A 27,889-nucleotide genomic window follows, 5' to 3' on the forward strand; every position below is an offset into this window, starting at 1 on the left:
ACCGACCAGGATCTTGTCGGACAGTGTCACGGCGGTCGCGTATGTCAATCGGCAAGGGGGGACCCGGAGCCTGCAGTTAGCCGAAGAGGCAAGTCATTTGTTTCGATGGGCAGAGATGCATGTTCCGCTTCTATCGGCGGCTCACATTGCAGGGCACGAAAACGTGCAGGCGGACTTCCTCAGCAGAACTCTTCTCGATCCGGGGGAATGGGAGTTGTCGGGTCGAGCGTTCGGCCTGCTAGTCCGTCGTTGGGGGTTGCCAGAGATGGATCTCATGGCCTCTTCCCGCAATGCGAAGGTGCCTCGGTTCTTCAGCCGACGCAAGGATCAGGGATCGGAGGGGGTGGACGCATTAGCTCTCCCGTGGCCTCCGAACTCCCTTCTTTATGTATTCCCACCTTGGCCCATGATAGGGCGGGTGTTGCAACGCATCTCTCGCTTTCGAGGCAGAGTAATCCTGGTAGCTCCGGATTGGCCACGGCGGCCGTGGTACGCAGATCTGATGCTGCTGTCGGTAGGCGAGCAGGTAGCGTTCCAGGTAACTCCGGACTTGCTAACTCAGGGTCCAATATTAATGGACGATCCGGGCCGCTTTGGTCTTACGGCCTGGCTATTGAAAGGGCAAGGCTGAAGAAGAAGGGCTATTCAGAACAGGTGATTTCAACCCTGCTTAAGGCTAAGAGGATTTCAACGTCAGCCTCCTATGCGAGGGTCTGGACAATCTTTGAGGCATGGTGCGGAAGACACGGAGTTGCGCCTTTCCATGCTTCTCTGCCGGCTATTCTTGCGTTCCTGCAGGAGGGCGTAGAGAAAGGGTTAGCATATAACTCTTTAAAGGTTCAAGTATCGGCCATTGCCTGTTACAGGGGCCGGGTGGCTCGCTCGGCTCTCGCATCACAGCCGGACGTGGTGCGTTTCCTCAAGGGGGTTCAACATATCAGGCCGCCGGTTAAGCGAATTTGTCCAACTTGGAACCTTAAGCTCGTCCTTGGGAAATTGCAGGGGGCACCTTTTGAGCCCCTGTCAGCGGCCACGTTGAAAGATGTCACACTAAAGACAGTTTTTTTGGTGGCGATGGCTTCAGCAAGGCGAGTATCGGAGCTGCAAGCACTTTCTTGCAGGGAACCCTTTTTGCGTTTCTCGGAGACTGGGGTGACGGTGCGGACGGTGCCGTCCTTCCTGCCTAAGGTTGTTTCGTCCTTTCATGTGAACCAGAGATTGTTCCTGCCATCCTTCAGGAAGGATGATTGGGGGAAGCGTTTTTTTGTCGGTACGGCTACTGGATGTGCGCCGTATGCTTCTCCATTATTTGGAGGTGACGAATGATTTTCGCCGGTCGGACCATCTCTTTGTCGCGTTTGCGGGGAAAAACAAGGGGATGGCGGCGTCTAAAGCGTCCATTGCGCGTTGGGTCAAGGACGCTATTGCTTCGGCGTATGTGTTGTCAGGGAAGAAGGTACCGGAGCATCTTCATGCTCATTCCACTCGGGCTTTGGCTACATCTTGGGCGGAGTCCGGGGGGATGTCATTAGAGGAGATTTGCCGGGCGGCCACTTGGTCGTCAGGGAATACTTTTTCAAAGCATTATCGGTTAGATGTAGCGGCCCGTTCAGAGGCGAGTTTTGGCGCAGCAGTGCTGGCAGAGGCGGCATTGGCGTCCCACCCAGTTTGAATTTGCTTTGCTACATCCCACTAGTCTCTGGATTCATCTGCTGCTTTGCTATGGAAGGTAAAATTATGGTCATACCTGTTAATTTTCTTTCCTTTAGAAGCAGCAGATGAATCCAGAGCCCCTCCCCAAATGCACGGGCTGGGTGTAGGGGGTTTATGTCATTAGGGTAGCCGGGGCGATAGTTGGTAAGTGTATTCTTTCATGACTGAAAAAAAAAAAAAAAAAAAATTCGATTGAATTAAAATAAAACAGAGAAAAATATCAATGGTATTCAGAAGAGAAAGACAAGGTTTTTACTGGAATGGAGTTTGTGGCTGCTCATTCTCCTTTCGGGATGCTTGGGCAAAGTGCATAACTGAATTAACTGAAGGAACACCAGCCTTTAAGGCCAACTGTTAATCAGTTCTCTATCTCCACCTGCTGGTCGATGTGAGCTATACCCACTAGTCTCTGGATTCATCTGCTGCTTCTAAAGGAAAGAAAATTAACAGGTATGACCATAATTTTACCTTCCGTGCTGTATCCTTAGTGAATATCAATTTGTCTAAGTAGTTCACTAGTTCCAAGTTGACCAATCCTTCCTGTAGCTTAGTAAATAGGAGGATGCTCACTATGGGCCTGTAGTTGGATATCAGGGCTGTTGAGTTTTTCTGATCTTTGGGGATAGGTGTGATCAGTATGTGTCCCATTTCCTCATTCAATATCCCATTAGTAAGAGTGGTTGTTAACCAAGTTAATAGCTCCATTTTAAAGTCAGGTGGAGCAACCGTGATCTTAGAGGGTCATTTGTCCAGTAAGCAGTTTGATTTGGTGTATTTCTTGAACAAAGTTAAGAATTGATGCCAGTTTGGAAACTCGAAGTAGTCCCAGAGCATATCTGCTCTGTACTCCTGTTCGTAGGGTCCAAAAAAGAATTCTGTGTTGGTTATGGGCGAAGGTATTGTTGATCTTAGGTCAGTGATTTTATTTTTAAAGAAATAGGCTAGGGTTTGAGCAGATGGAGTGCTCTCGTTGTCCTTTTTCAGGACCCGTGTAGTATCTGTTATCGATTTTACCAGTGTAGCCCTTTCAGGACCAAGGGACATATTTGTCCCATAACTTTAAAATCCTATAAATTTTGATTGGGATAGTCTACAGTTCTAAATTTGATATGTACGGATTCCATATGATACTGCCTTTATGTAAACAAACTGGTTCCGACATTCATTCATTAGCGTTGTTGCCAGATTGACGAGAAGATTCACTTGCCACACTGTCCATAAGCCAGAAGTGTGATTTTTTTAAAAAAAAATAATGATATTTCACAAAAAAAATCAATTTTTTGGCATCTGCAAGCCCTTTTTACCATAAAAATGTCGTCAAAACCACAAAAATTGGCCTACGATCCTTATGGTCCTGAAAGGGTTTTAAACAGCTCTTTATTGTTTATTTTTGATGTAACTATTTTCTGTGCGTAGTATTTTGTGTGTTTTTCTTTGATCAGAGTTTTGTATTTTTTTCATTTTTTGTTTCCAGTTTGTCTTGTCTTTTTCTTTGTTTTTTTCTAGATTATCTCCAATTTTTTAGTTCCTGTACAAACTAATAGTTCTGAATCAAACCACTCATTTAACACTCTTTCTTTTTGTATGTTTGGTATGGTGCCAATTGGTCTAATACTTCCTTACTGAACTTTCCCCATCTTGTTGGGAAGTCCTGTATTTTCTCGGTTTTGGGTCGTAGTTCGTAATGAGCCCAGAATTCAGTTGGGTTTATGATACCACAACTGGTAATTGTTTTTGTGTTTTTGCTTCTGTGTTTAGGTTGGGATGGCTTCATTTGCCAACGTAGGTTGAACTTGCCAATATAGTGGTCTGACCAAATGTATTTTTCCCAGGCCCCTGTATAGTATTTAATCTTTGGGTCGGGGGTTTCCTTTTGAGAAAAAGTAACTATGTCTAGTTGATGCCCCTTCTCATGTGTTACCTCTATGTCTGGCATTGGGAAATCGAGCGATGTTAAGGTGTCGATTTCAGCCATTTCTGGTTTTCCCACTTGCTCTAGGTGTATGTTTATGTCACCCAGTAGTAGGTTGTACGATCCTTTAGGGTATTTACAGTAAGGAATTCAAAAAATTCTTCTCTGGCGTTCGTTTATTTCTTGGGAGGGATATAAAATAATGTCACAATCAGTGACTTCTAGTTGGGCATTGATGATCTTGCAAGTTAGTATTTATAGGTTTTCCGAAGTTTTAAAATCTATCTTGTTGTAATCAAAAGTTTCTTTTTTCCAGCTTCTTGATAGTGGAAGTATTTTGTATCCCTGTGGTAGAATTTCTTTCATGATAATGTCAGAGACCATCCATGTTTCTGTCAGAAACAGTAAGTCCGGATTCGTTTGCACTATCCAGTCGTATATTATTTGTGCTTTATTTCTCACGGAACGGGTATTTAGATAGAATCCCTTAATGTTTTCATAGTTGGTTGGGGTGGGAATTTCAGTAAATTTTAGCTTTTTTAGGTTTCTGTTTTTGGTCTTGTTTCTATGTAAGGGATCCTAGTCAACATGGATTCACTAGGGGTAGGTCATGCCAATCCAATCTTATCAGCTTCTTTGATTGGGTAACAGGAAAGCTGGACTCGGGAGAGTCTCTGGACATAGTGTACTTAGATTTCAGTAAAGCTTTCGACAGCGTCCCACACCGTAGACTATTAAACAAGATGAAATCTATGGGGTTAGGTGAGACACTAATTGCATGGGTCAAAGATTGGCTGAGTGGAAGACGTCAGAGGGTGGTGGTCAACGGCACCCTCTCTGAGACATCGGAGGTGACCAGCGGAGTGCCACAAGGCTCGGTCTTGGGTCCACTCCTTTTTAACATATTCATAAGAGACTTGACCCAAGGGCTTCAGGGTAAAGTAACTCTATTCGCTGATGACGCCAAGCTATGTAATATAGTAAGTGAAAGCAATCTGCAGGATAGTATGACGCAGGATCTGCTTACGTTGGAAAACTGGTCCTCGACATGGCAGCTGGGCTTCAACGCTAAGAAATGTAAGGTTATGCATCTCGGTAGCAGAAATCCATGCAAACCTTACACCTTAAATGGAGAAACACTAGCTAGGACTTCAGAAGAAAGAGACTTGGGAGTAATCATCAGTGCAGACATGAAGGCCGCCAAACAAGTAGAGAAGGCCTCATCCAAAGCAAGGCAACTGATGGGATGTATCAATAGAAGCTTCGTTAGCCGCAAATCTGAAGTCATAATGCCACTGTACAGAACCATGGTGAGACCTCATCTGGAGTACTGTGTGCAATTCTGGAGGCCACATTACCGTAAAGACGTGCTTAGAGTTGAGTCGGTTCAGCGGATGGCCACTAGGATGATCTCGGGGCTCAAGGGTCTCTCGTACGAAGAAAGACTAAACAAATTGCAGCTCTACACTCTAGAGGAACGCAGGGAGAGGGGGGACATGATTGAGACATTTAAATACATCACGGGACGTGTCGAGGTGGAAGAAGACATCTTCTTTCTCAGGGGACCCTCGGTCACAAGGGGGCATCCATTCAAACTCAGAGGAGGGAAATTCGATAGTGACATAAGGAAGTATTTCTTCACAGAAAGGGTTGTAGATCACTGGAACAAGCTTCCAGAGCAGGTGATCAAGGCCACCAGTGTTATTGACTTTAAGAATAAATGGGATGCCCTAGTAGGATCCTTACGAGGGTCGAGTTAAGGAACTAAGTCATTAGTACTCAGACTTAATGGGGTGGGTCAGTAGAGTGGGCAGACTTGATGGGCTATAGCCCTTTTCTGCCGTCATCTTTCTATGTTTCTATGTTTTCTATGTTTCTATGTTTCTATGTGGTTTGAATGGTTTACGGGTGGTGTTTACCACAGGGATTTTAAGTGGGCCTTGTTCTAGACAGTCTTGCAAAAGTTGGTGGGAACCTGTTGATTTGATCAACTTAGCTGGTCTGTGCCAGGAGAGGGGGGGGGTTCATCATTGCACCAGCATCTGGAGCAGATTAAATACAGTACCCCTAGTAACAGTTGAAATTTGTTAAAAATTGCCATTTTGTCTGATAGCATAAGGTAAGTAGTTGGACAACATAGGGTAATTGATCTTATTTTAGGATTCAGGTGATTTGGCTAGTATGGTTTATCTGCTAGAAGCGTTTCTGTTTAGTCTATCTATCTAGTAATGCTTCTGTTTAGTCAGAGTTCGGATTCTAGGCTCGTATAATCTATCTGTTGTTTATGCTTGAGTTTAGTCCGTATCTGGTTATATGTTTAGTTGACAATAGATGTACTTAACATGCAGTAACTGATTATATTTGTCGTGCAGTAACAGGCTATACTTTTGGTTGGCAATAGATTAAACTAAACTAAACTAAACTAAACCTTAAGTTTGTATACCACATCATCTCCACAATCGTAGAGCTCGGCACGGTTGACAGGGAATGGTATAGAGAAGGAACTCCAATGACAGTATAGAGAAAGTTTAGAGGGACTTAGTATAATAAAGGGGAGTAAATATTACATTTTTGTCATGCAGTAGCTGGTTGTGCTTGTCTTGCAGTAACAGGCTATACTTTGGGTTGAAACAATAGATAGGCTTATCGTGCGGTAACTAGTTATACTTGTCATGCAGTAGCAGGTTATACTTTTAGTTGACAATAGATGTGCTTGTCATGCAGTACCTAGTTTCAATTTTCATGCAATAACAGGCTATACTTTTGAAGGCAATAGGTGTACTTATCGTGTGGTCTTGATTGCAGTCGTTTTGCACAGTCGCTTCGCTAAGGCACGCGCCTTTGCCATGCGCTTTAGTCAGCACGGTTCGCTGTTCCCTCAGCTGGAATTTAAACTGTTCCCAGCAGGTCTGGGATGGGCGGAGCAGGCTCTCATGCCCAGCGGGGCCAGGACCAGAACGAGGCTCTGATGCTGAGCCGGTCTGGCAACTGCCGGCATTGGAGCTGGCATGTCCTCTTCCCCTCCGCGATTTCAAATCTGCTCCCAACAGGCCTGGGATGGGCAGAGCAGGCTCTCAAAGCTGGCGGGGCCGGGGCCGGAACGAGGCTCCGATGTTGAGCCGGTCTGGCAACTGCCAACGTTGGAGCTGGCATGTCCTCCTCCCCTCCACGACTTCATATCTGCTCCCGGCAGACCTGGGATGGGCGGAACAGGCTCTATGCCCGGTGGGGACGGGGCCAGAACGAGGCTCTGATGCTGAGCCAGTCTGGCAACTGCTGGCATTGGAGTTGGTGTGTCCTCATCCCCTCCCCTTGTCAACCTAAGAGAACTCCAAACCCTAATTTCTCCTTTATATCTTTCCCCTATCAGCAACCCCTCTGCCTCCTTCCCCATCCCAAAGACAAACATTCTATGGGAAGCTCCTCCATGTCAGGGCTGTCCCATGGTATAGGGGAGTTGCCTCCCCATGTACCTATAGTCAAAGATATCAGAACAAAACATGTGCATCAAAAAAGCACGGTTTTAGCAAAGGCAGATCGTGTTTGACGAACTTGCTGCACTTTGAGGGAGTAAACAGACAGATAGACAAGGGCAATCCGGTCGACATTGTATATGTGGATTTTCAGAAGACGTTCAACAAGGTTCCGCATGAATGACTACTTTTGAAAATTGCGAGCCATGGAATTGAGGGTGAAATACTCACGTGGAGCTTGATCTTCAAGCGGCCATCTTGGTCGATGACGTCACCATGCCTCCTTGTGTCCAGTTTTCACATAAAACAGGAGTTGTGACTCCCAGCCTTCACACCTACAGGAGTGAAGAAAGCAGTGTTGAAAGTCCTGGATGTGTGAAGAATTTTGATTCGTTACTTGGAGGTGACTAACAAGATCTGGCTATTTGATCAACTCTTTGTGCTTACAAATGCAGCACGTCGGGGAAAAAAAGCATTTAAAATGACCATAACCAGGTGGCTCAAGATGGCCATATCTTCTGTCTATATTGGAAGTGTAAAGCAGTCTCCAGTGGCAGCGAAGGCACACTCCACTTGCAGAATCCCATCATCTTGGGCAGAGTCTAGAGCAGTTTCAGCTGCAGAGATTTGCAAAGTGGCCACTTGGTCCAATCTCCACACTTTCACTAAGTTTTGCAGGGTGGATGTAGCAGCCAGACTGGACACTGCTTTTAGGTCCTCAGTACTGGCAGCAGGCTCATTTGTCTCATCATAGAAACCAAGGACTGCTCTGATACATCCCACAGGTCAAGACTACCAGTCCTGTTGCACAAGAAGGAAAGTTTAGGTTCTTACCTTGCTAATCTTCTTTCTTGTAAACTGGAATGGTAGTCTTGACACTAGCCCTTTCAGATGTATACTCACCTGCTTTCTGTTTCAGACATGCCTGCTGAGTCAGATTGGCAGGTAGGGTCAGGAAGAAGAGGAATTCACTCATAAGAGACTCATTGTAAATAATGAGCAATAGAAATATTGGTGCAGATGGCACACAGGTAGGTGGCTCCTTTTAATTCCACCTTTAGTAGCAGTTTAAAAACATTGTTGTTTAATGTTTGTATTTTTGAGCAGAACAGACTTATGTAGTTTCAAGGAGTTTCCCCGCACCCTCCTCTTACGTTTGCACTCTAGGACTCACTAGAAGCTTTGGTACTGATGGGGTGGTGTTCATCCTAGAATGACTGGAGGTGGAGGATGAAAACAAAACAGTGGGCTCTCTACAACCCTCACAGATGATGAGGGTTTAACCCTCTGGTCAAGACTACCATTCCTGTTTACAAGAAAGAAAATTAGCAAGGTAAGAACCTAATCTTTCCTTTGACCCTCTTCAATATTTCAGCTAATCTTCATGTACCATTTTATGGAAATGGCAATAAACAGAAAGTGTATTCTGAGAGGGACATTATTGAAATGTATAAGATCTAGCCATAAAGGCTTATCTCTAATTCCAGTCAGAGTGAAAAAATAAGTTGTAAAGTACCAACATTCAGATTACTGTTTCAAAAGTGCATATTGAGGCCAGGAATCTGATCTCTAGCCAGCCCTTATGCACAATGCGACACTTGCTCTCTGTAGTGTCTCTTATGGTAGATTTCATGCTTGAAAGAAAAAAAAGTTCCAGAAGATGTCTGTTAAAAAAAGTGACTGTGTCTGTTTCAGGATTACAAGACTTACCTCGACTTTGTACTTGCACTGGAGAACAGGAAGGAGCCTGCTGCCCTGCAGTACATTTTCAAGCTCCTTGATATGGAGAACAAAGGTTATCTGAATGTGTTTTCCCTTAACTATTTTTTCAGAGTAAGTCTTTTTAGCTTTTGCATATATTCTCTTTCTTAGTCCCATATCCAGTTAAATGAAATGTTTACATAATCTCAGGGCCGGATTCTCAAAACTCACCAATAAAATCAATGTAGTGACCATAGTGGGAGCGATTTTTTCTTTTATGGGCGATTCTCAGCATAATAGCATGTAAATTTATATGCATGCTATTTATGTGGAAAATCACCAGTAAAGGTACGGGGGGAAGAACTGTGCCTGGAGCTTGCTCAGAAGAGTAATCACTAGGTATAGCTCCTCCTTCCTGTCAAGGGTGCTCTCCCTGCCCCGATCAACTGAGCTGCAGATGTCCCCGAGTCTTGCCGGCTCAGCTGATTGACCGACAGAGAGAGTAGCAGAAAGAAAAATCCCTTCTCCCTCCAACATTCTCCTCTCCTGCTGCTGCTCCCCCCTCCCCCAACACACACACCTTGTACAAGATCGGCAGGAGGTATGCTCACTCCCTCCTGCCTCAGTTGCCACTGCCTGGACCCTCCACCCCCCCACCACACACACCTTGACAGGAGGGATTCCCGATGCATCCTGGGATGCACTGAGAAGGGCCTAAAGCTCTGATTATCCCAGGTATCTAAAATACTTAAGGCCCCTCCTACAGGAAAGACCTTAGGCAACTGGGCCAATCAGAGCCATATGCCACTCTCAGTGCATTCCAGGATGCACCAAGAAGGGGAAGGCCCGCCATTTTGAAGAGGTGGGCCTGTCAGCCGGAGGGATTGGCATCCCTCCTGTCATCCTTCATCTTTAGGGGGTGGTGAGATTGTCAGGGGACCCAGCAGGAGGGAGTGGGCTTGCCAGCAGGAGGGAGTGGGCATTCCTCCTTTCATTCTTCATCTTTAAGATATAGGGGGAGTTGTTGGGACCCCAGTGGCCTGCCGGCAGAAGGGAATGCAAGGTGGGGGCAACTATACTCAAGGTATTTCTTCTTGAGTGATTAGAAAAAGTACACAGAAAAATAATAAAGTAATCACTCCTATACTGGTTCCAACATCGACAATTTCAATATTATATACACATATTGGTAGCTTCAGTACTCAGAATCATAGAGATGATAACAGGGACCCTAATGCCCCAATGTTACCGTCTGACCACTCAATCATTGCATCTTCAAGCACCATTTGTAGATAGTGTAAATATTCAAATGGTCAACTTAGGTGCCAAACCGGCAAACTACTTATTCTTCTAGTGCCGGTTGGCACGAGAGGAGGAAGCTTTAACATCTTGCTCAATTATTTAAATGAGTTTCATTCAGCGAATCTACACCGCTCATAAGCAAAAATCATTTCCAACTTTGTGGGTTCTCTGAAGCAGATACGAAACATCGGAACCTGATACCTGCAATCTACAAGATAAGTTTTTTGTGTGTTTTCAATTAATAATTCAAAGAAGAATAAGTAGTTTGCCGGTTTGGCACCTAAGTTGACCATTTGAATATTTACACTATTTACAAATGGTGCTTGAAGATGCGATGATTGAGTGGTGAGACGGTAACGTTGGGGCATTAGTGTCCCTGTTATCATCTCTATGATTCTGAGCACTGAAGCTACCAATATGTGTATATAATATTTAAATTGTCTATGTTGCAACCAGTATAAGAGTGATTACTTTATTATTTTTCGGCAGAAGGGAATGGGCATACTTCCTTCTGTCCTTCAACTTTAAGGTACGGAGGGCTGTCAGGGGGGAGGCAGGGGACCCCAGAGGGGAGGGACTGGGCTTCCCTCCTGTCTGCCTTAGGGTGGATCATTGAATGTCCCTGTGGGGGATTGGTGGGAGGGAGGGAGGGAGGGAGGAATCAGGGGTCTTTTTTTTTTTAATTGGGAATTTTTTTGTGGTGGTGTCTGAGCTGTCATGCCTTTCCTGTCGGCTCAGTCAGCATTCAGGCACTGACCTGAAAGTAAGGCTAAGATGGCTCAGACCCTGCTGGAAAAGTTTGCCCGCAAATGTAGTACAACAAGGTTAGAGAATTGCCCAAAGTGCTCGTTTTAATATTAATGACCTTGTTGTACTACATTTGCTTAGTACAATCTAAGGCTGCTAGGAACCACAGAAAAGAGCACAATAAGCCGTTCGGCCAGTAAAATGCTTGGACACTAAATTAGCTAGGACTGATTTAGCGTCCATCGTTAAATGCACGGTTAGTTTTGAGAATGTGGCCCTCAGTGACTGTTTTTAGAGTCTGAGCTGCTCTCTATGAGCTTATTCCCCACTGAGTTTCCCCTTAGCCTCTACTGGATCATAAGAGAAATTAGTCAGACTCATGCACACATTTGGGAACTCTCTAGGCCAGGGGTGCCCACACTTTTTTGACTCGCGAGCTACTTTTAAAATGACCAAGTCAAAATGATCTATCAACAATAAAATTTAAAAAAAAACACAACGCACACTGTACGCATAGAATTGTTAATTATCATTCCTATTCCGGGGTTTTTTCAAAGAGGTCAAAGCAGATGATTCTATGCACTGTCACCTCACTAACAACCATACAAAAATAGACAAATGCCCACCCCCCTCCCTTTTTACTAAACCACAATAGCAGTTTTTAGCGCAGGGAGCTGCGCTGAATGCCCAGCGCTGCTCTAGACGCTCATAGACTCCCTGCGCTAAAAACCACTATTGCGGTTTAGTAAAAGGGGACCATATTGTAAAATATAGACAGCAGATATAAATTCAGACACATTTTGATCACTAAATTTAAAATAAAATCATTTTTCCTACCTTGTCTGGTGATTTCATGAGTCTCTGGTTGCACTTTCTTCTTCTGACTGTGCATCCAATCTTTCTTTCAGCCTGTATGCTTCCTCTCCTCCACACCTCATTCCCTCCCCCAACTTTTTCTTCCTCTCTCCCTGACCTTTCTTTCTTTCTCTCTTCATGCCCCCTTTCTTTTTTTCTGTTTCTCTTCTTTCCTTCTGTCTCCCTGCCTGCCCCCTTTCTTTCTTTCTCCCTGCCCTTCCCCAAGCCACTGCCACTGCCATCGGGGAACAGGAGCCAAAACACCACCAATGGATAACAGGCCCCGTCGCCGCCCCATGCTCTTCCTGCTTCGGGCCGACCAGCATTCCTCTCCCCGACGTCAATTCTGCAGTCGGAGAGGAAGTTCTGCCCAGCCAGGCAGCGATTGGCTGGCCCGAACTTCCTCTCCGACGGCAGAATTGACGTCAGGGAGAGGAAGACTGATCGGCCCGATAGATCGCCAAGGCAAAGTGAGTCCTGGGTGATCGACTCACTTTGCTTTGGCGAGCTACCGGTCGATCACGATTGACCTATTGGGCACCCCTGCTCTAGGCTTTTACTGAAGTTTCCAAAACCATGGATTTGACTCCAGCTGCAAGAAAGTGGCCAATTCATGTCATGAAGCAGTGATTTTTGCATCCCTTTCTGTCCTATCAAAACAAAATGTTAAAACCTCCCTCACTCTACTACTACTAATGACTTATATAGCACTGAAAGGCGTATGTAGCGCTGTACATTTTTACATTTATAGACGGTCTCTGCTCAGAAGAGCTTACAATCTTACTTGGACAGACAAGGCATGACATAGAGGGTAGGGGATGCAGAACCCAAGATGAGAGGAGTTAGGAGTCAAAATTACATCACTCTTCCACATAATCATCCTGTTTGGCAATTTTTCCCAGCATTCTACTAACACACCCTCTTACCACTTCTCCCACCCCAGCCATTTCCTGCAAAAACATGAAAGTGCTGAAACTTTTTGAAGAACCCTCTTAGATTGAAGGAAGGAGATGAAGGCCTCTGAAAACTTTTCAGCAGCCTATATAAGTCTACTAAGCTATTGTAGTTCTGTTGGTCCCTGGTGGAGGTCAAGAGGCTGGGAAATTAAATGGAGATGAATCATTGGAAGGGCTTTGCAGGCTATCAGACTATTTTTCATCAATGCCACAGTGATGGCCTATGTCAATCAGCAGGGGAGCACTAGGAAATATGGTTCATATTCACTGACTCCTGTGGTCGGGTCTAGTTAGCAGCTTGTATTGTGAGAAATCAGAGCTGTCTTCCAGAGCAGCTGTGTGCCTGTATCCAGAGGAATAAGAGTTTGAGTCTGATATACTTTTCTTAGAAGTTAAAAAAAAAAAATCTGATCTAGATGTCCTGAATCAGCTGAATCCTCCAGGGAGATTCATTTCTTATTGTGTGGCCTCTTCAAGGTCCTGTCTCTCAGCAAGTGATTTCTTCTGAGCTTTGTCTTGGTAGCTCTGGTTTGACCTGGGAGGCCTTGGTACTTTGATATGGTCAGTCTTAAAGTAGGAGAGGTTGTAGGCTCCTGCACATACACTGCCTCCTTGATATGCATATTCATTGTGAATATTCTGAAAACCTGACTGGCTGAGGTTCCTCCAGGACAGGTTTGGGAATCGTATAATACCTGGGGCATAAGAATTGCTCACTTTACATCTTTGCTGCTTTCCTGCATGTGTGGAAAAGTCCATCTTTTGGTATATGTGGAAAAGTCCATCTTTTGGTATATACAAAAGAATGGAAGAATGTTAGCCTGTAGGGGCGAGCCAGAAGTCTTTCACTTTTGCGGCTCCATTCAGTTTCATTTTTGGCTGTTCTTTAGGTAAACTTTCAGAACTATACTTGGATAAGCTGGGTAGTGGTGCTTGTTGTTTTTTTGAGAAAATAATCCCTATAACAACCAAAAAATGGAGAAAAAAGAAAATGCAAAACAAAAACGGCTCTCCAAATAGAGACACCAGAGGGGATTCCAAAAATTAAACCAAAGTTGGTTAAATATATATATATAATTTTTTTTTTTTTAAAGAGGAGGTATTGGTGACCCTGGTGGCATAGAAGAAAGCCTCACAACAGTAAATGTGACGTTGGACATGATATACTTTCAGATTGACAAACTGAAAAGCGACAAATCCCCTGGACCGGATGGAATTCACCCGAGAGTATTAAAGGAATTTAAGGTCGAAATTGGTGAATTGCTACAATCTGTGGCTAATATGTCAATTAGAACCGGGCAAATACCAGAAGACTGGAGGATAGCAAATGTTATCCCAATTTTCAAAAAAGGATCAAGAGGTGATCCAGGGAACTATCGACCTGTGAGCCTCACGTCGGTTCCTGGGAAGATAATTGAAACACTGATTAAAGACAACATTGTACAACATTTGGAGGATCACAACCTAATAAGGGCTAGTCAACACGGATTCAGGAAAGGGAAGTCATGTTTCACAAATTTACTACAATTCTTTGAGAAAGTGAACAAACAAGTGGATAGTGGAGATTCAATGGACATAGTTTACTTGGACTTCCAGAAAGCGTTTGACAAGGTTCCACATGCAAGGCTTATGAAGAAACTACTAAGCCATGGAGTAGGAGGAGAAGTGCACAAATGGATCGGCAAGTGGTTGGAGAACAGAAAGCAGAGGGTTAGCATAAATGGGAAATTCTCGGACTGGGAGAGGGTGACTAGCGGAGTGCCCCAGGGCTCGGTTCATGGGCCTATCTTGTTCAATATTTTTATAAACGACCTGGAAGAGGAAACAACTTGCAATATAAGAAAGTTTGCAGACGATACAAAACTATGTCGGGCTGTTGACTCTCAAAGGGACTGCGAGGAACTCCAGAAGGATCTGAACAAGCTAGAAGCATGGGCAACAAAGTGGCAGATGAATTTTAACATAAACAAATGCAAGGTGATGCATCTAGGAAAAAAAACCAAAGAACACGAGTATATGATGTTGGGGGTGACATTAGCAAAATGCGAACAAGAAAGGGATTTGGGGGTACTGATTGACAGAACCCTAAAGCCTTCGGCACAATGCGCGGCGGCGGCAAAGAAAGCAAACAGGATGTTGGGCATGATTAAGAAGGGGATCACGAGTAGATCGGAAAATGTAATAATGCCACTTTATAGAGCAATGGTCAGACCGCAATTGGAATACTGTGTCCAACACTGGTCTCCATACCTCAAGAAAGATATAATTCTGCTGGAAAGGGTACAGAGGAGAGCCTCGAAACTTGTCAAGGGATTGGAGAATTTGAGCTACAAAGAGCGCCTTAGGAAATTGAGGGGATTTAATAGAGACTTTTAAAATAATAAAGGGATTTGATAAAATCGACCAAGAAGAAGCATTGCTAACTTTTTCGGATGTGACACGGACAAGAGGTCACAGACTGAAACTGAGTGGCAGCAGGTTCAGGACGAATGTCAGGAAGTTCTTTTTTTACACAGCGCGTGCTGGGAATTTGGAATGCTCTCCCGGAGGATGTTGTGACAGAGATTACTGTTCTGGGATTCAAGCGCAAGTTGGATGCACACCTTCTTGCAAATCGTATTGAGGGCTATGGTATATCTGGGTCTCCAATCAGGAGTACCTAAATGGGCCGCCACGTGTGCGGATCACCGGACTGGATGGACCTCGGTCTGATCCGGTGAGGGCTTTTCTTATGTTCTTATGGTGCATACCAGTACCCTCATTTAATGACAGTTTTTGAGCAAAAGAGCTCTACATGTCACACCACTATTCGCATCATTCTGCTCCTCACACAAATTTTTGCTTTATGTATATAAAAAAAAAAACAACTTGTTGGAAAATGAAGTGGAGTGGGTGCTGAGTTAGCTGCCAAACAACAAAGCACCTGGCATTGATGGAATCCCTGCAAAGCTGTTCAAACCAGTCCCAAGACTGACAGCACTATGCCAGAAGATCTGGAGGACCTGCATATGGCCAAAGGCTGGAAAAGATCAGTTTTTATCCCACCTGCTTAAGAAAGGTGATGCCAGGGACTGTACCAACTATAGAACAATCGCCCTGATCCCCCACGCCAGCAAGGTGCTTCTAAAGATCATCCAGAGGCACTTGGACAACATCCTTGATCAAGAACTTCCTGATGCCCAAGCTGGATTCCATTTGGGCAGACGGACCCGTGATCACATTGCAAACTTGAGTTGCATCATAGAAAAGGCGAGGGAGTACCAGAAGAAGCTGTGTTGTGCATGATAAGCTTTGGAAAGCATTGAGTGAGGTAGGAGTGCCAGCACACCTGATCAGATTAATCAGATCGCTCTACTATGATCAAGAAGCTACAGTGCAAACCAGGTATGGAGATACAGAATGGTTCAAGATCAAAAAGAATAAAAGATAAGGATGCATCCTTTCTCCTTTTCTTTTCACCCTTTATGCAGAAGTAATCATTAGGAAGCTGGGCTTAGATTGTTCGAGTGTTGGGGTGAAAATAGGCGGAAGAACCATCAGCAATCTGAGATACACAATGATACTACCATGCTGGCGGCAAAATGAGGACCTCAAAAGTTGATTCTGAAGCTGAAAGAAGAAAGCAAGAAGATGGGACTTTATCGGAACATCGAGAAGGTAGGGGGATAGGGCAGAGGTGGGACTGGAACTGGTGGGGGGGAGCAGGTCATGGTGGACGGGGTCTTGGGTCCCCTATTTTTTTGTCTTCACAAATATGGTAACCCTAGGTGAACCAGGGAAATTCAGTTGAACACACTCTTCTAAAGTTTGAAACAACAGATATTTGCTCTTACACAGTCCCTGAAGAAGAAAGATAGGGCCCAACTTTTTCACATTGTCTTGTCTAAGTACCCTCCATTCCTCAATTTCACTATTTAGTAAATAGTAACATAGTAACATAGTAACATAGTAGATGACAGCAGATAAAGACCCGAATGGTCCATCCAGTCTGCCCAACCTGATTCAATTTAAATTTTTTTTTTTTTCTTCTTAGCTATTTCTGGGCGAGAATCCAAAGCTTTTCCCGGTACTGTGCTTGGGTTCCAACTGCCGAAATCTCTGTTAAGACTTACTCCAGCCCATCTACACCCTCCCAGCCATTGAAGCCCTCCCCTGCCCATCCTCCTCCAAACGGCCATGCACAGACACAGACCCTACAGGTCTGCCCAGTAACTGGCCTAGTTCAATCTTTAATATTATTTTCTGATTCTAAATCTTCTGTGTTCATCCCACGCTTCTTTGAACTCAGTCACAGTTTTACTCGCCACCACCTCTCTCGGGAGCGCATTCCAGGCATCCACCACCCTCTCCGTAAAGTAGAATTTCCTAACATTGCCCCTGAATCTACCACCCCTCAACCTCAAATTATGTCCTCTGGTTTTACCATTTTCCTTTCTCTGGAAAAGATTTTGTTCTACGTTAATACCCTTTAAGTATTTGAACGTCTGAATCATATCTCCCCTGTCTCTCCTTTCCTCTAGGGTATACATATTCAGGGCTTCCAGTCTCTCCTCATACGTCTTCTGGCGCAAGCCTCCTATCATTTTCGTCGCCCTCCTCTGGACCGCCTCAAGTCTTCTTACGTCTTTCGCCAGATACGGTCTCCAAAACTGAACACAATACTCCAAGTGGGGCCTCACCAATGACCTGTACAGGGGCATCAACACCTTCTTCCTTCTACTGACTACGCCTCTCTTTATACAGCCCAGAATCCTTCTGGCAGCAGCCACTGCCTTGTCACACTGTTTTTTCGCCTTTAGATCTTCGGACACTATCACCCCAAGGTCCCTCTCCCCGTCCGTGCATATCAGCTTCTCTCCTCCCAGCATATACGGTTCCTTCCTATTATTAATCCCCAAATGCATTACTCTGCATTTCTTTGCATTGAATTTTAGTTGCCAGGCATTAGACCATTCCTCTAACTTTTGCAGATCCTTTTTCATATTTTCCACTCCCTCTACGGTGTCTACTCTGTTACAAATCTTGGTATCATCTGCAAAAAGGCACACTTTTCCTTCTAACCCTTCAGCAATGTCACTTACATACATATTGAACAGGATTGGCCCCAGCACCGAACCCTGAGGGACTCCACTAGTCACCTTTCCTTCCTTCGAGCGACTTCCATTAACCACCACCCTCTGGCGTCTGTCCGACAGCCAGTTTCTGACCCAGTTCACCACTTTGGGTCCTAACTTCAGCCCTTCAAGTTTGTTCAACAGCCTCCTATGAGGAACTGTATCAAAGGCTTTGCTGAAATCCAAGTAAATTACATCTAGCATATGTCCTCGATCCAGCTCTCTGGTCACCCAATCAAAAAATTCAATCAGGTTCGTTTGGCACGATTTACCTTTTGTAAAGCCATGTTGCCTCGGATCCTGTAACCCATTAGATTCAAGAAAATATACTATCCTTTCTTTCAGCAACACTTCCATTATTTTTCCAACAACTGAAGTGAGGCTCACCGGCCTGTAGTTTCCTGCTTCATCCTTGTGACCACTTTTATGAATAGGGACCACATCCGCTCTCCTCCAATCCCCAGGAATCACTCCCGTCTCCAGAGATTTGTTGAACAAGTCTTTAATAGGACTCGCCAGAACCTCTCTGAGTTCCCTTAGTATCCTGGGATGGATCCCGTCTGGTCCCATCGCTTTGTCCACCTTCAGTTTTTCAAGTTGCTCATAAACACCCTCCTCCGTGAACGGCGCAGAATCTATTCCATTTTCTCGTGTAACTTTGCCGGACAATCTCGGTCCTTCTCCAGGATTTTCTTCTGTGAACACAGAACAGAAGTATTTGTTTAGCACATTTGCTTTCTCCTCATCACTCTCCACATATTTGTTCCCAGCATCTTTTAGCCTAGCAGTTCCATTTTTTATCTTATTCCTTTCACTAATATATCTGAAAAAATTTTTATCTCCCTTTTTTACATTTTTAGCCATTTGTTCTTCCGCCTGTGCCTTCGCCAAACGTATTTCTCTCTTGGCTTCTTTCAATTTCACCCTGTAGTCCTTTCTGCTCTCCTCTTCTTGGGTTTTTTTATATTTCATGAACGCCAACTCTTTCGCCTTTATTTTCTCAGCCACTAGGTTGGAGAACCATATCGGCTTCCTTTTTCTCTTGTTTTTATTGATTTTCTTCACATAAAGGTCCGTAGCCATTTTTATCGCTCCTTTCAGCTTAGACCACTGTCTTTCCACTTCTCTTATGTCCTCCCATCCTAACAGCTCTTTCTTCAGGTACTTTCCCATTGCATTAAAGTCCGTACGTTTGAAATCTAGGACTTTAAGTATCGTGCGGCCGCTCTCCACTTTAGCCGTTATATCAAACCAAACCGTTTGATGATCGCTACTACCCAGGTGAGCACCCACTCGAACATTAGAGATACTCTCTCCATTTGTGAGGACCAGATCCAATATCGCTTTTTCCCTTGTGGGTTCCGTCACCATTTGTCTGAGCAGAGCCTCTTGAAAGGCATCCACAATCTCCCTACTTCTTTCCGATTCCGCAGACGGAACATTCCAGTCCGCATCCGGCAGGTTGAAATCTCCCAACAGCAGAACCTCCTCTTTCCTTCCAAACTTTTGGATATCCACAATCAGATCCTTATCAATTTGCTGCGATTGAGTCGGAGGTCTGTAGACTACACCCACGTAGATAGAAGTTCCATCTTCTCTTTTCAGAGCAATCCATATCGCTTCTTCCTCTCCCCAGTCCCTTGCATTTCGGTCGCTTGGATATTGATCTTTACATAGAGAGCTACTCCTCCACCTTTATGACCATCTCTGTCCTTCCTAAAAAGATTATATCCCGGTATGTTTGCATCCCATCCATGTGATTCACTGAACCATGTCTCTGTGATAGCAACAATATCTAGATCTGCCTCTAATATCAGGGCTTGCAGATCATGAACTTTGTTGCTTAGACTGCGAGCATTTGTGGTCATCGCTTTCCAGCTATTTTTCAGCGATAATCTCCTTTTTCGTATGGATTTTTGTGTCGTTTCACTTTCCGTTGCAATACTAAGAAATGAGTTGCTGATATTGCTTATGTTGCAGCCTTTACTACTATCACATCTTTTCTTTTGCCGGGGGTGGTCTCTATAATTGTCCTTCGCACATACACCACCCCCACCTTCTAGTTTAAATGCCTAGAAAAATATTGTCTAAATTTCTCTGCAAGGTTTCTTTTTCCTGCTGTAGTAATATGTAGCCCATCAGTGCAATATAGCTTCTTGTCCTTCCATGTATTTCCCCATGCTCCTATGTACCTGAAGCCTTCTTGATGACACCAGGCTCTGAGCCATCTATTAAAGTCCTCTGTGTTTTTCATTCTTTGCTCTCCTTTTCCATATGCAGGCAGTATTTCAGAAAAAGCTAAAGTCTTTACAAAAGGTTTCACGCCCTCACCAAGCTCCCGAAAAGCTTTCTGTGCTGCAAGTGTGGAGTTGTTGGCCAGGTCATTTGTTCCCAGATGGATAACAACATCAGTGTTAAAATCCTTAGTTTCTTCCTTAATTATAGTCAGTATTTGCCTGGAACTCCTGGTAGCTGAGGATCCTGGAAGACATTTCACTATTTTGGACTCCTCGCCCTGTGTTCCAAGGTTAATGCCTCTGATGATGGAATCCCCCAACAGTAATAGTTTTCTGTTTTTGGCTTTTTTATTTGTACTTAGGGTGCTCTTGTTCTCTTGAGTTTCCTTCATTGGTTCCAGTCCCACCTCCCTTCTGTTTTCCTGAGTATCGCAGTGCACTAGTGGAGCGAAGGAATTCTGTAGAGGTAATATTAGTGAAGGTGGATGTTTCTGTGTTACATGTCGCAGTCTTCCTGAGCCTACTGTGACCCATTTATTCCTGGGCTGTTTTATTCTTTGAGGTAGAGGTGGTAAGTTGGTATGATTTTGTGGAGTGATGGAAGCTGCTTTAATTGTATTCAATTCCTGTTTAAGTTTGCAGAGCTCCTCCTTAATACTGGCAAGTTGAAGACAGATGGGGCAAGCCTTAAGCCTCCAAATAGTATGTCTTGGAATTAAAGCACCACAGTGATTGCATAGAATAAAGGTCATCTTGATTGGTTGTGAAGTCCTGATTATATGGGTCTCTATATATGAATAGTGGTCCCTGGGGTTGGTGGGACTATAAGTAAGACTACTAGTAAGGCAGAAATATAGGCTCTATACCACCTAAAACACAGTATTTTAAACAAAACTGCAGGAGGAGGAAATAAGATTTAACAGAGGAAAGAGAAGGATTTTTTTGTGCTTTTTTATATTTTTTTTTAGTAAGAAACAGGGAGGAGAAGAGAAATTAAGCAGATATAATGCTGAAAACCAGTCAAAAGAGCAGAATATGAAATGTTGAGTAACTTAGCTTTTAGAAGTTCACAGGGCAGCCTTGTTTCAGCAATGTCCCAAAGATAATGCAATTAACCTTAGAAGTAAAACAGAGCCCCTCCCTTCTCCACCTAATCAGACACAATGGCTAAAAATGAAGTGATACATTCTAAAACTCATTAAAGTACATTTTTTTTCAAAACTGAATTCATACAGTAAACAACTACCTTTATAGATAGCTATATGATTTGTGAAATTTGCACTGAAAAGCATTTATTCATAAGGTATATGATATTCAGTGAAAAATAGTTGTATGTTGGCTAGAATTCTTAAAATGTGTTTATCAAGAAAACAGCTTTTTGCACTTAAATGCCCTGGCACAGCTATATTATAGCCTCAGTAATTATTTTCAATGTACTTTGCTTATATACATGTTCTTCCTATTTACAGAATGCAAGTCTGTTCCTTTTATAGGCATGTTAATTTAGGAAAGATGCTGCTCTTTGTCCCTTCTGATTTTCATTTTTGATTATTTTAACTAGGCTATTCAAGAACAGATGAAAATCCACGGACAAGAAGCTGTTTCATTTCAAGATGTTAAGGTTAGAATTTTCCCGTTTACTGAATACATACTTAAATACCTTAGCTTAATCTCCTTGCCCTCTTCCAGTTGCTATATGGAATATCAAGGATGCACTTTAATTTACCATCTTATCCTCCCCTTTTACAAAACCGTTGCGTGGTTTTTAGCATTGGCCACAGTGGTAAGAGCTCCAGTGCTCATAGAATTCCTATGAGCGTCGGAGCTGTTACCACCATAGCCAGCGCTAAAAACCACACTATGGTTTTGTAAAAGTGTGTGTGTGTGTGTGTAAGGGGGGGTGTTGGTTGTGTGAACTGTCTATTGCCTATGTCTGACTTATTTTTGCTGTAAGTAAATTCCTTCATAAAGGAATACCAGATTGTGGCTGCAATATTTTTGGAACTAGGAATTTGCAATTTTCTGGTATTCCTTTATGAAGGAATTTACTTACAGCAAAAATAAGTCAGACATAGGCAATAGACAGTTACTTCAGTAAACTTAACTGCAATAATAGTACATAGTATGCCATAATATACTACTTATAATGTCAACACAATACACATTAAAACATCTGAAGATATCTGAGGGATTTAGGCTGATGAGGAGCTTTTTTCCTGGTGTCCTAGTCAGTGACTGGGATGACGGGGTTGCCACGGGGGATGTTGTAGTATCTATGGGGCTGATAATATTTTTGCAGGACAGCAATACAAAGGATGATTCAGTTCCTGCAGAACCTGAGCTGGATGGTCAACGTTCAGAACAGCCACCTAGAACTGACACTGTCTGGAGTATCTCGGCATCCTGTTCCAATACAGAGGACATGGTATATCTAGCGGAGGCCCACAGAGGAAAACTCATGCTTCAGATCAGGGAGTTTCTGGACAGCCCCCATTGCTTGGCATTATTTACAGATGCTGGGGCTAATGCTGGGGCTATTGATGTGTTTCACTGGGCAAAGGCACATCTACGTCTTCTCCAGGAAGCATTCCTATCTCAATGATGCCCGCAGTGTAATGCGTTGCAGATGCTGCTGCCTTGGACAGTAGAGGCGCATCAAAGTCTGACCTGGTGGCTGCAGCTGCAGTCACTAGTCAGATGAGTCCCACAATGCATCTCCACATAAGTGATTCTGACCACAGATGCCAGCCCTTATGGATGGGGAGCACATTGTAAAGGGCATCCAGTTCAGAGATGCTGATCTCCCACCCCTGAGGAAGTGGTCAATCAACCAGTTGGAGTAGAGAGTTTTCCGCCTGGCACTGCAGATGTTCAAAAGCGCAGTACAGCGCAGTGCAGTGTGAGTTTTCTCAGACAATGCAATAGCATTGCCAGTTGGCAAGGGGGTATCAAGAGTGCTTCTTTTCATCTGGAAGCTCAAATGTTGTTTTGAAGGATGGAAACTCAACTCAGGTTGCTCTCGGTGGCACATGTAGTAGAAGTGGACGATGTGCAAACTGATTTTCTCAGTCAGAAGACTAGATCCCAGAGAATTGACACTGTCTCACGAGGCGTTCAACTACAATGGGACGCCTGACATTCAATTTGATAGTGTTGGTGACCAACAAGCAGGCAGCTTGATTCTTCAGTCGAAGATACGAGCCAGGAAGCGAAGGCTTGAATGTCCTGGAGCAGCTGTGGCCAATGTTAGAACTCTTATATGTGTTCCCTCAGTAACCTATGATGCACAGAATCCTAAGTAGAATGTCACACCTAGGGCTGGAAGTTCTAGTCATGTCAGATTGGCCAAGACATCCATGGTATGCAGATCTCAGACATCTAAAAAAGGACCGAGACTTCAGACTGCCAAGCCTCCTGAGGTTGCTTACACAGGGCCCGATCACCCTAGAGAATTTGGACTGCTTTGGTCTTATGGCATGGTTCTCAAGCGCGCAGCCTTAACACGTAAAGGTTATTCAGACATGGTGATTGTCACCCATGTAAGATCCAAAAAACAGTCAACCTTAGATGCTTATGCGAAGGTCTGGAAGTGTTTCTAAGTTGGGTGTACACAGAGGAGTTCAGACCTGGTCACAGCCCCAGTTTCTGTCGTACTAGCATTCTTGCAAGAAGGACTACCAGTAGAAAAAGGCCTGGTGGTCAGCTCCCTGAAAGGTCATGTAGTGGGTGTTTTGTGTAGTGGGTGTTTTGTGTTTCTCACCTGAAGTTAACAAGAATGTCCTGGCCACACATCCAAAGGTAGCTAGATTCCTGAGCATTACGCCTACGTCTACCAGACAGACAGCCTTTTCCTATATGGAGTCTTAACCTAGTTCTGCAGGAGTTCACCAGAGCTAAATATGAGCCTCTAGAGCACTATTCTTCAACCGCCGGTCCGCAGACCGGTGCCAGTCCGCAGAAAATTTCTGCCGGTCCGCACAGGGCCGGCGAGGTCAAGTCGGCAGTTAAATTTCCTGCCGACTGCGGTTCCTCCTGACTGCTGTTCCTCCCAGCCTCAGGTGATCAAGACAGGCTGCCGACGTCGGGGCCTTCCCTCTGTGAGTCTCGCCTGTTAGGAAACAGGAAGTTGAAACAAAATAGGCGGGACTCAGAGAGTGAAGGTCCCGACGTCGGCAGCATGTCTTTATCGCCGCCCCTAGGGGGAAATTGGATGATTAATATTTTTATTTAATGATTGGATTTCTGTATGTATTATGAAAATTTTCATTGAAGAATTGTTGGGTGGGGGGAAAGGGTTATAATTTCTACTTTAATGGATTATATGTATAAGAATGTCAAGTGATGTATATTTTATTAGTAATGTGATGTTTTTTGTTTTTTTTATATATATATCTTTATTCATTTTTAATCTTTCAACAAGTGTACAAATTAAAACCATACATAGTCCTGAAAACATCACTTGGAAATCTATCAAGAAAAACAACAATTGTATATATATAAACCCTTAACCCACCTCCCTCCCCTTTATTATTATTAACATACACAATATAATAAGAACCCTTCCCCCTCTCTATTATTGATGGTGTATATTTCATTAGAATAATTGGTGTTTAATCATCAGAAAGATGTCAATGGCCCCCGTATTTTAGTAAAAGTCCTATAATTTCCATTATATACAGCTAATGATCTTTCCATTTTAAACGTGACATAATGAGTTCCACCAAAAGTTGAAACTAAGTCTACTACAATCCTTACAATCCTTCCAATTGCTGGTGATATGTTGAATAGCGACTCCAGTCATGATTAATAAAAATTTATTGTTAAATGATGATATCTGACTCTTTTCTCCTCCATAGTGATTCCTCTGTTCTATTAATCTCTTTCTCCTCAACAAAGCATTTCAGGTCCTATGAACTCTCCTCTTCCCCCCTCTTAAATTCAATCAATTTGTACTCAACTACAAATTAGGGGGGGCATTGTTTGGAGACAGCAGACTTGAGAGAGACTTGGGTGTGCTGGTGGATGCATCACTGAAGCCATCTGCACAGTGCGCAGCAGCCTCGAAAAAAGCCAACAGGATGCTGGGCATCATAAAGAGGGGCATAACAACCAGGACGCGGGAAGTCATCATGCCATTGTATCGAGCGATGGTGCGTCCACATCTGGAATACTGCGTTCAGTATTGGTCGCCACACCTCAAGAAGGACATGGCGGTACTTGAGAGAGTCCAAAGGAGAGCAACGAAACTGGTAAAAGGGCTGGAACACTGCCCATACGCCGAGAGGTTGGATAGGCTGGGGCTCTTCTCTCTGGAAAAGAGGAGGCTCAGGGGAGATATGATAGAGACCTTCAAGATCATGAGGGGCATAGAGAGGGTGGGTAGGGACAGATTCTTCAGACTGAAGGGGACAACAGGTACGAGGGGGCATTCGGAGAAACTGAAGGGAGATAGGTTCAAAACAAATGCAAGGAAGTTTTTTTTCACCCAAAGGGTCGTGGACACTTGGAATGCGCTACCGGAGGAAGTGATCAGGCAGAGTACAGTACAGGGATTCAAACAGGGATTGGACGGATTCCTGAGGGATAAAGGGATCGTGGGATACTGAGAGAAGTGCTGGGATGTAATACAAGTATAGAAAACTAATCAGGTAATAAGTATGGAAACCCAACCAAGTCGTGAATGTGCAAGACCGGAGGATTAGGACTTCGATGGGAAGATAGGACTTCAATGGGAAACCAAGGTGGCAAGGGGGCCCCTTCTGGTTATTCAGACAGGTCGTGACCTGTTTGGGCCGCCGCAAGAGCGGACTGCTGGGCAGGATGGACCTATGGTCTGACCCGGCGGAGGCACTGCTTATGTTCTTATTTTTTAATCTATTGTAAACCGCATAGAACTTAACGGTATTGCGGTATATAAACTGTTATTATTATTAAGAACATAAGAAGTTGCCTCCACTGGGTCAGACCGAGGTCCATCTCGCCCAGCGGTCCGCTCCCGCGGCGGCCCATCAGGTCTGCAACCTGTGAAGTGGTTTCTGACCACTTTTATAACCTACCTCAAGTTCTATCTGTACCCCTCTATCCCTTTATCCTCCAGGAACCTATCCAAACCCTTCTTGAACCCCTGTACAGAGTTCTGGCCTATCACTTCCTCCGGAAGCGCATTCCATGTGTCCACCACCCTTTGCGTAAAAAAGAATTTTCTAGCATTTGTTCTAAACCTGTCCCCTTTCAATTTCTCTGAGTGACCCCTAGTGCTTGTGGCTCCCCTCAGTTTGAAGAATCTGTCCTTATTTACTCTCTCTATGCCCTTAAGGATTTTGAAGGTTTCTGTCATGTCTCCTCTTCTCCAGGGAGAACAGCCCCAGCATTTTTAACCTGTCAGCGTATAGAAAATTTTCCATACCTTTTATCAGCTTAGTCGCCCTCCTCTGCACTCCCTCGAGTACCGCCATGTCCTTCTTGAGGTACAGCGACCAGTATTGAACACAGTACTCCAGGTGCGGGCGCACCATTGCGCGATACAGCGGCATGATGACTTCCTTTGTCCGGGTTGTGATCCCTTTTTGATGATGCCCAGCATTCTGTTTGCTTTCTTTGAGGCTGTCGCACATTGCGCCGATGGTTTCAGTGATGAGTCGACCATCACCCCCAAGTCCTTTTCCAGGTTACTCACCCCTAGCAGTGTTCCCCCCATTTTGTAGTTGAACATCGGGTTCTTTTTCCCTACATGCATGACCTTGCATTTCTCTACGTTAAAACTCATTTGCCACTTTTTTGCCTAGTCTTCCAGTCTCGTTAGGTCCCTTTGTAGGTCTTCACAGTCTTCCGTGTTTCTAACCCTGCTGCAGAGTTTGGTGTCATCAGCAAATTTGATAACCTCACATTTTGTCCCCGTTTCCAGATCGTTAATAAATATATTGAATAGTAGAGGTCCCAGCACCAACCCCTGCGGAACTCCGCTCGTGACCCATTGCCAATCTGAGTATTGGCCCTTGACTCCAACCCTCTGTTTCCTGCCCGCTAGCCAGTGTTTGATCCATCGGTAGATATCCCCTTGCACCCCATGGTTCCACAGTTTTTTAAGTAGCCGTTCGTGTGGTACCTTGTCGAAGGCTTTTTGGAAGTCAAGGTAAATGATGTCTATGGATTCACCCTTATCCATCTGACTGTTTATTCCCTCAAAGAAGTACAGCAAGTTCGTGAGGCATGACCTTCCCTTGCAGAAGCCATGCTGGCTCGCCTTCAGTTGTCCATTGTTTTCTATGTGTTCGCAGATTATGTCCTTTACCATTGCTTCCATCATCTTTCCAGGAACCGAGGTCAAGCTCACAGGCCTGTAGTTTCCCGGGTCACCCCTTGATCCCTTCTTAAAGATGGGCATGACATTTGCTATTTTCCAGTCCTCTGGGATCTCCCCAGTTTTTAGGGAGAGGTTACATATTTGGCGAAGTGTCTCTGCTATTTCGTTTCTCAGTTCTTTTAGTACCCTTGGGTGGATGCCGTCCGGGCCTGGTGATTTGTCGCTCTTTAGTCTGTCTATCTGTCTGAGGACATCCTCCCTCTAGTTGTACCAGCCTTTCGTCGTGTTCTCCGTTTATAATCACCTCGGGTTCTGGGATATTGGATGTGTCCTCTCTGGTGAAGACTGACGAGAAGAATTTGTTTAACCTTTCAGCTATCTCTTTTTCCTCCTTTATCGCTCCTTTCCTGTCTCCGTCGTCCAGTGGTCCCACTTCCTCTCTGGCTGGTTGTTTCCCTTTCACATACCTGAAGAAGGGTTTGAAGTTTCTTGCTTCTCCTGCCAGTCTTTCCTCATATTCTCTCTTTGCCTTCCTGACCTCTCGATGACATTCTTTCTGGTGTCTTTTGTGCTCTT

The 27,889-nt window shown here is 44.3% G+C and overlaps 1 protein-coding gene across 3 annotated transcripts in view; it reads left to right on the forward strand.

The window, feature by feature from the left end:
• PPP2R3C (protein phosphatase 2 regulatory subunit B''gamma) overlaps window positions 1-27,889 on the forward strand; it is a 109,044-nt gene that overhangs the window by 78,163 nt on the left and 2,992 nt on the right. For all 3 annotated transcript variants that reach the window (XM_033952473.1, XM_033952472.1, XM_033952474.1), the window contains exons 11-12: window positions 8,794-8,931; window positions 21,572-21,631. In XM_033952473.1, the coding sequence (XP_033808364.1) occupies window positions 8,794-8,931; window positions 21,572-21,631 (198 nt within the window). The remainder of the gene's footprint in view (window positions 1-8,793; window positions 8,932-21,571; window positions 21,632-27,889) is intronic.

This window comes from Geotrypetes seraphini, chromosome 7 (genome assembly GCF_902459505.1).
Source record: "Geotrypetes seraphini chromosome 7, aGeoSer1.1, whole genome shotgun sequence".
Taxonomy (NCBI): domain Eukaryota; kingdom Metazoa; phylum Chordata; class Amphibia; order Gymnophiona; family Dermophiidae; genus Geotrypetes; species Geotrypetes seraphini.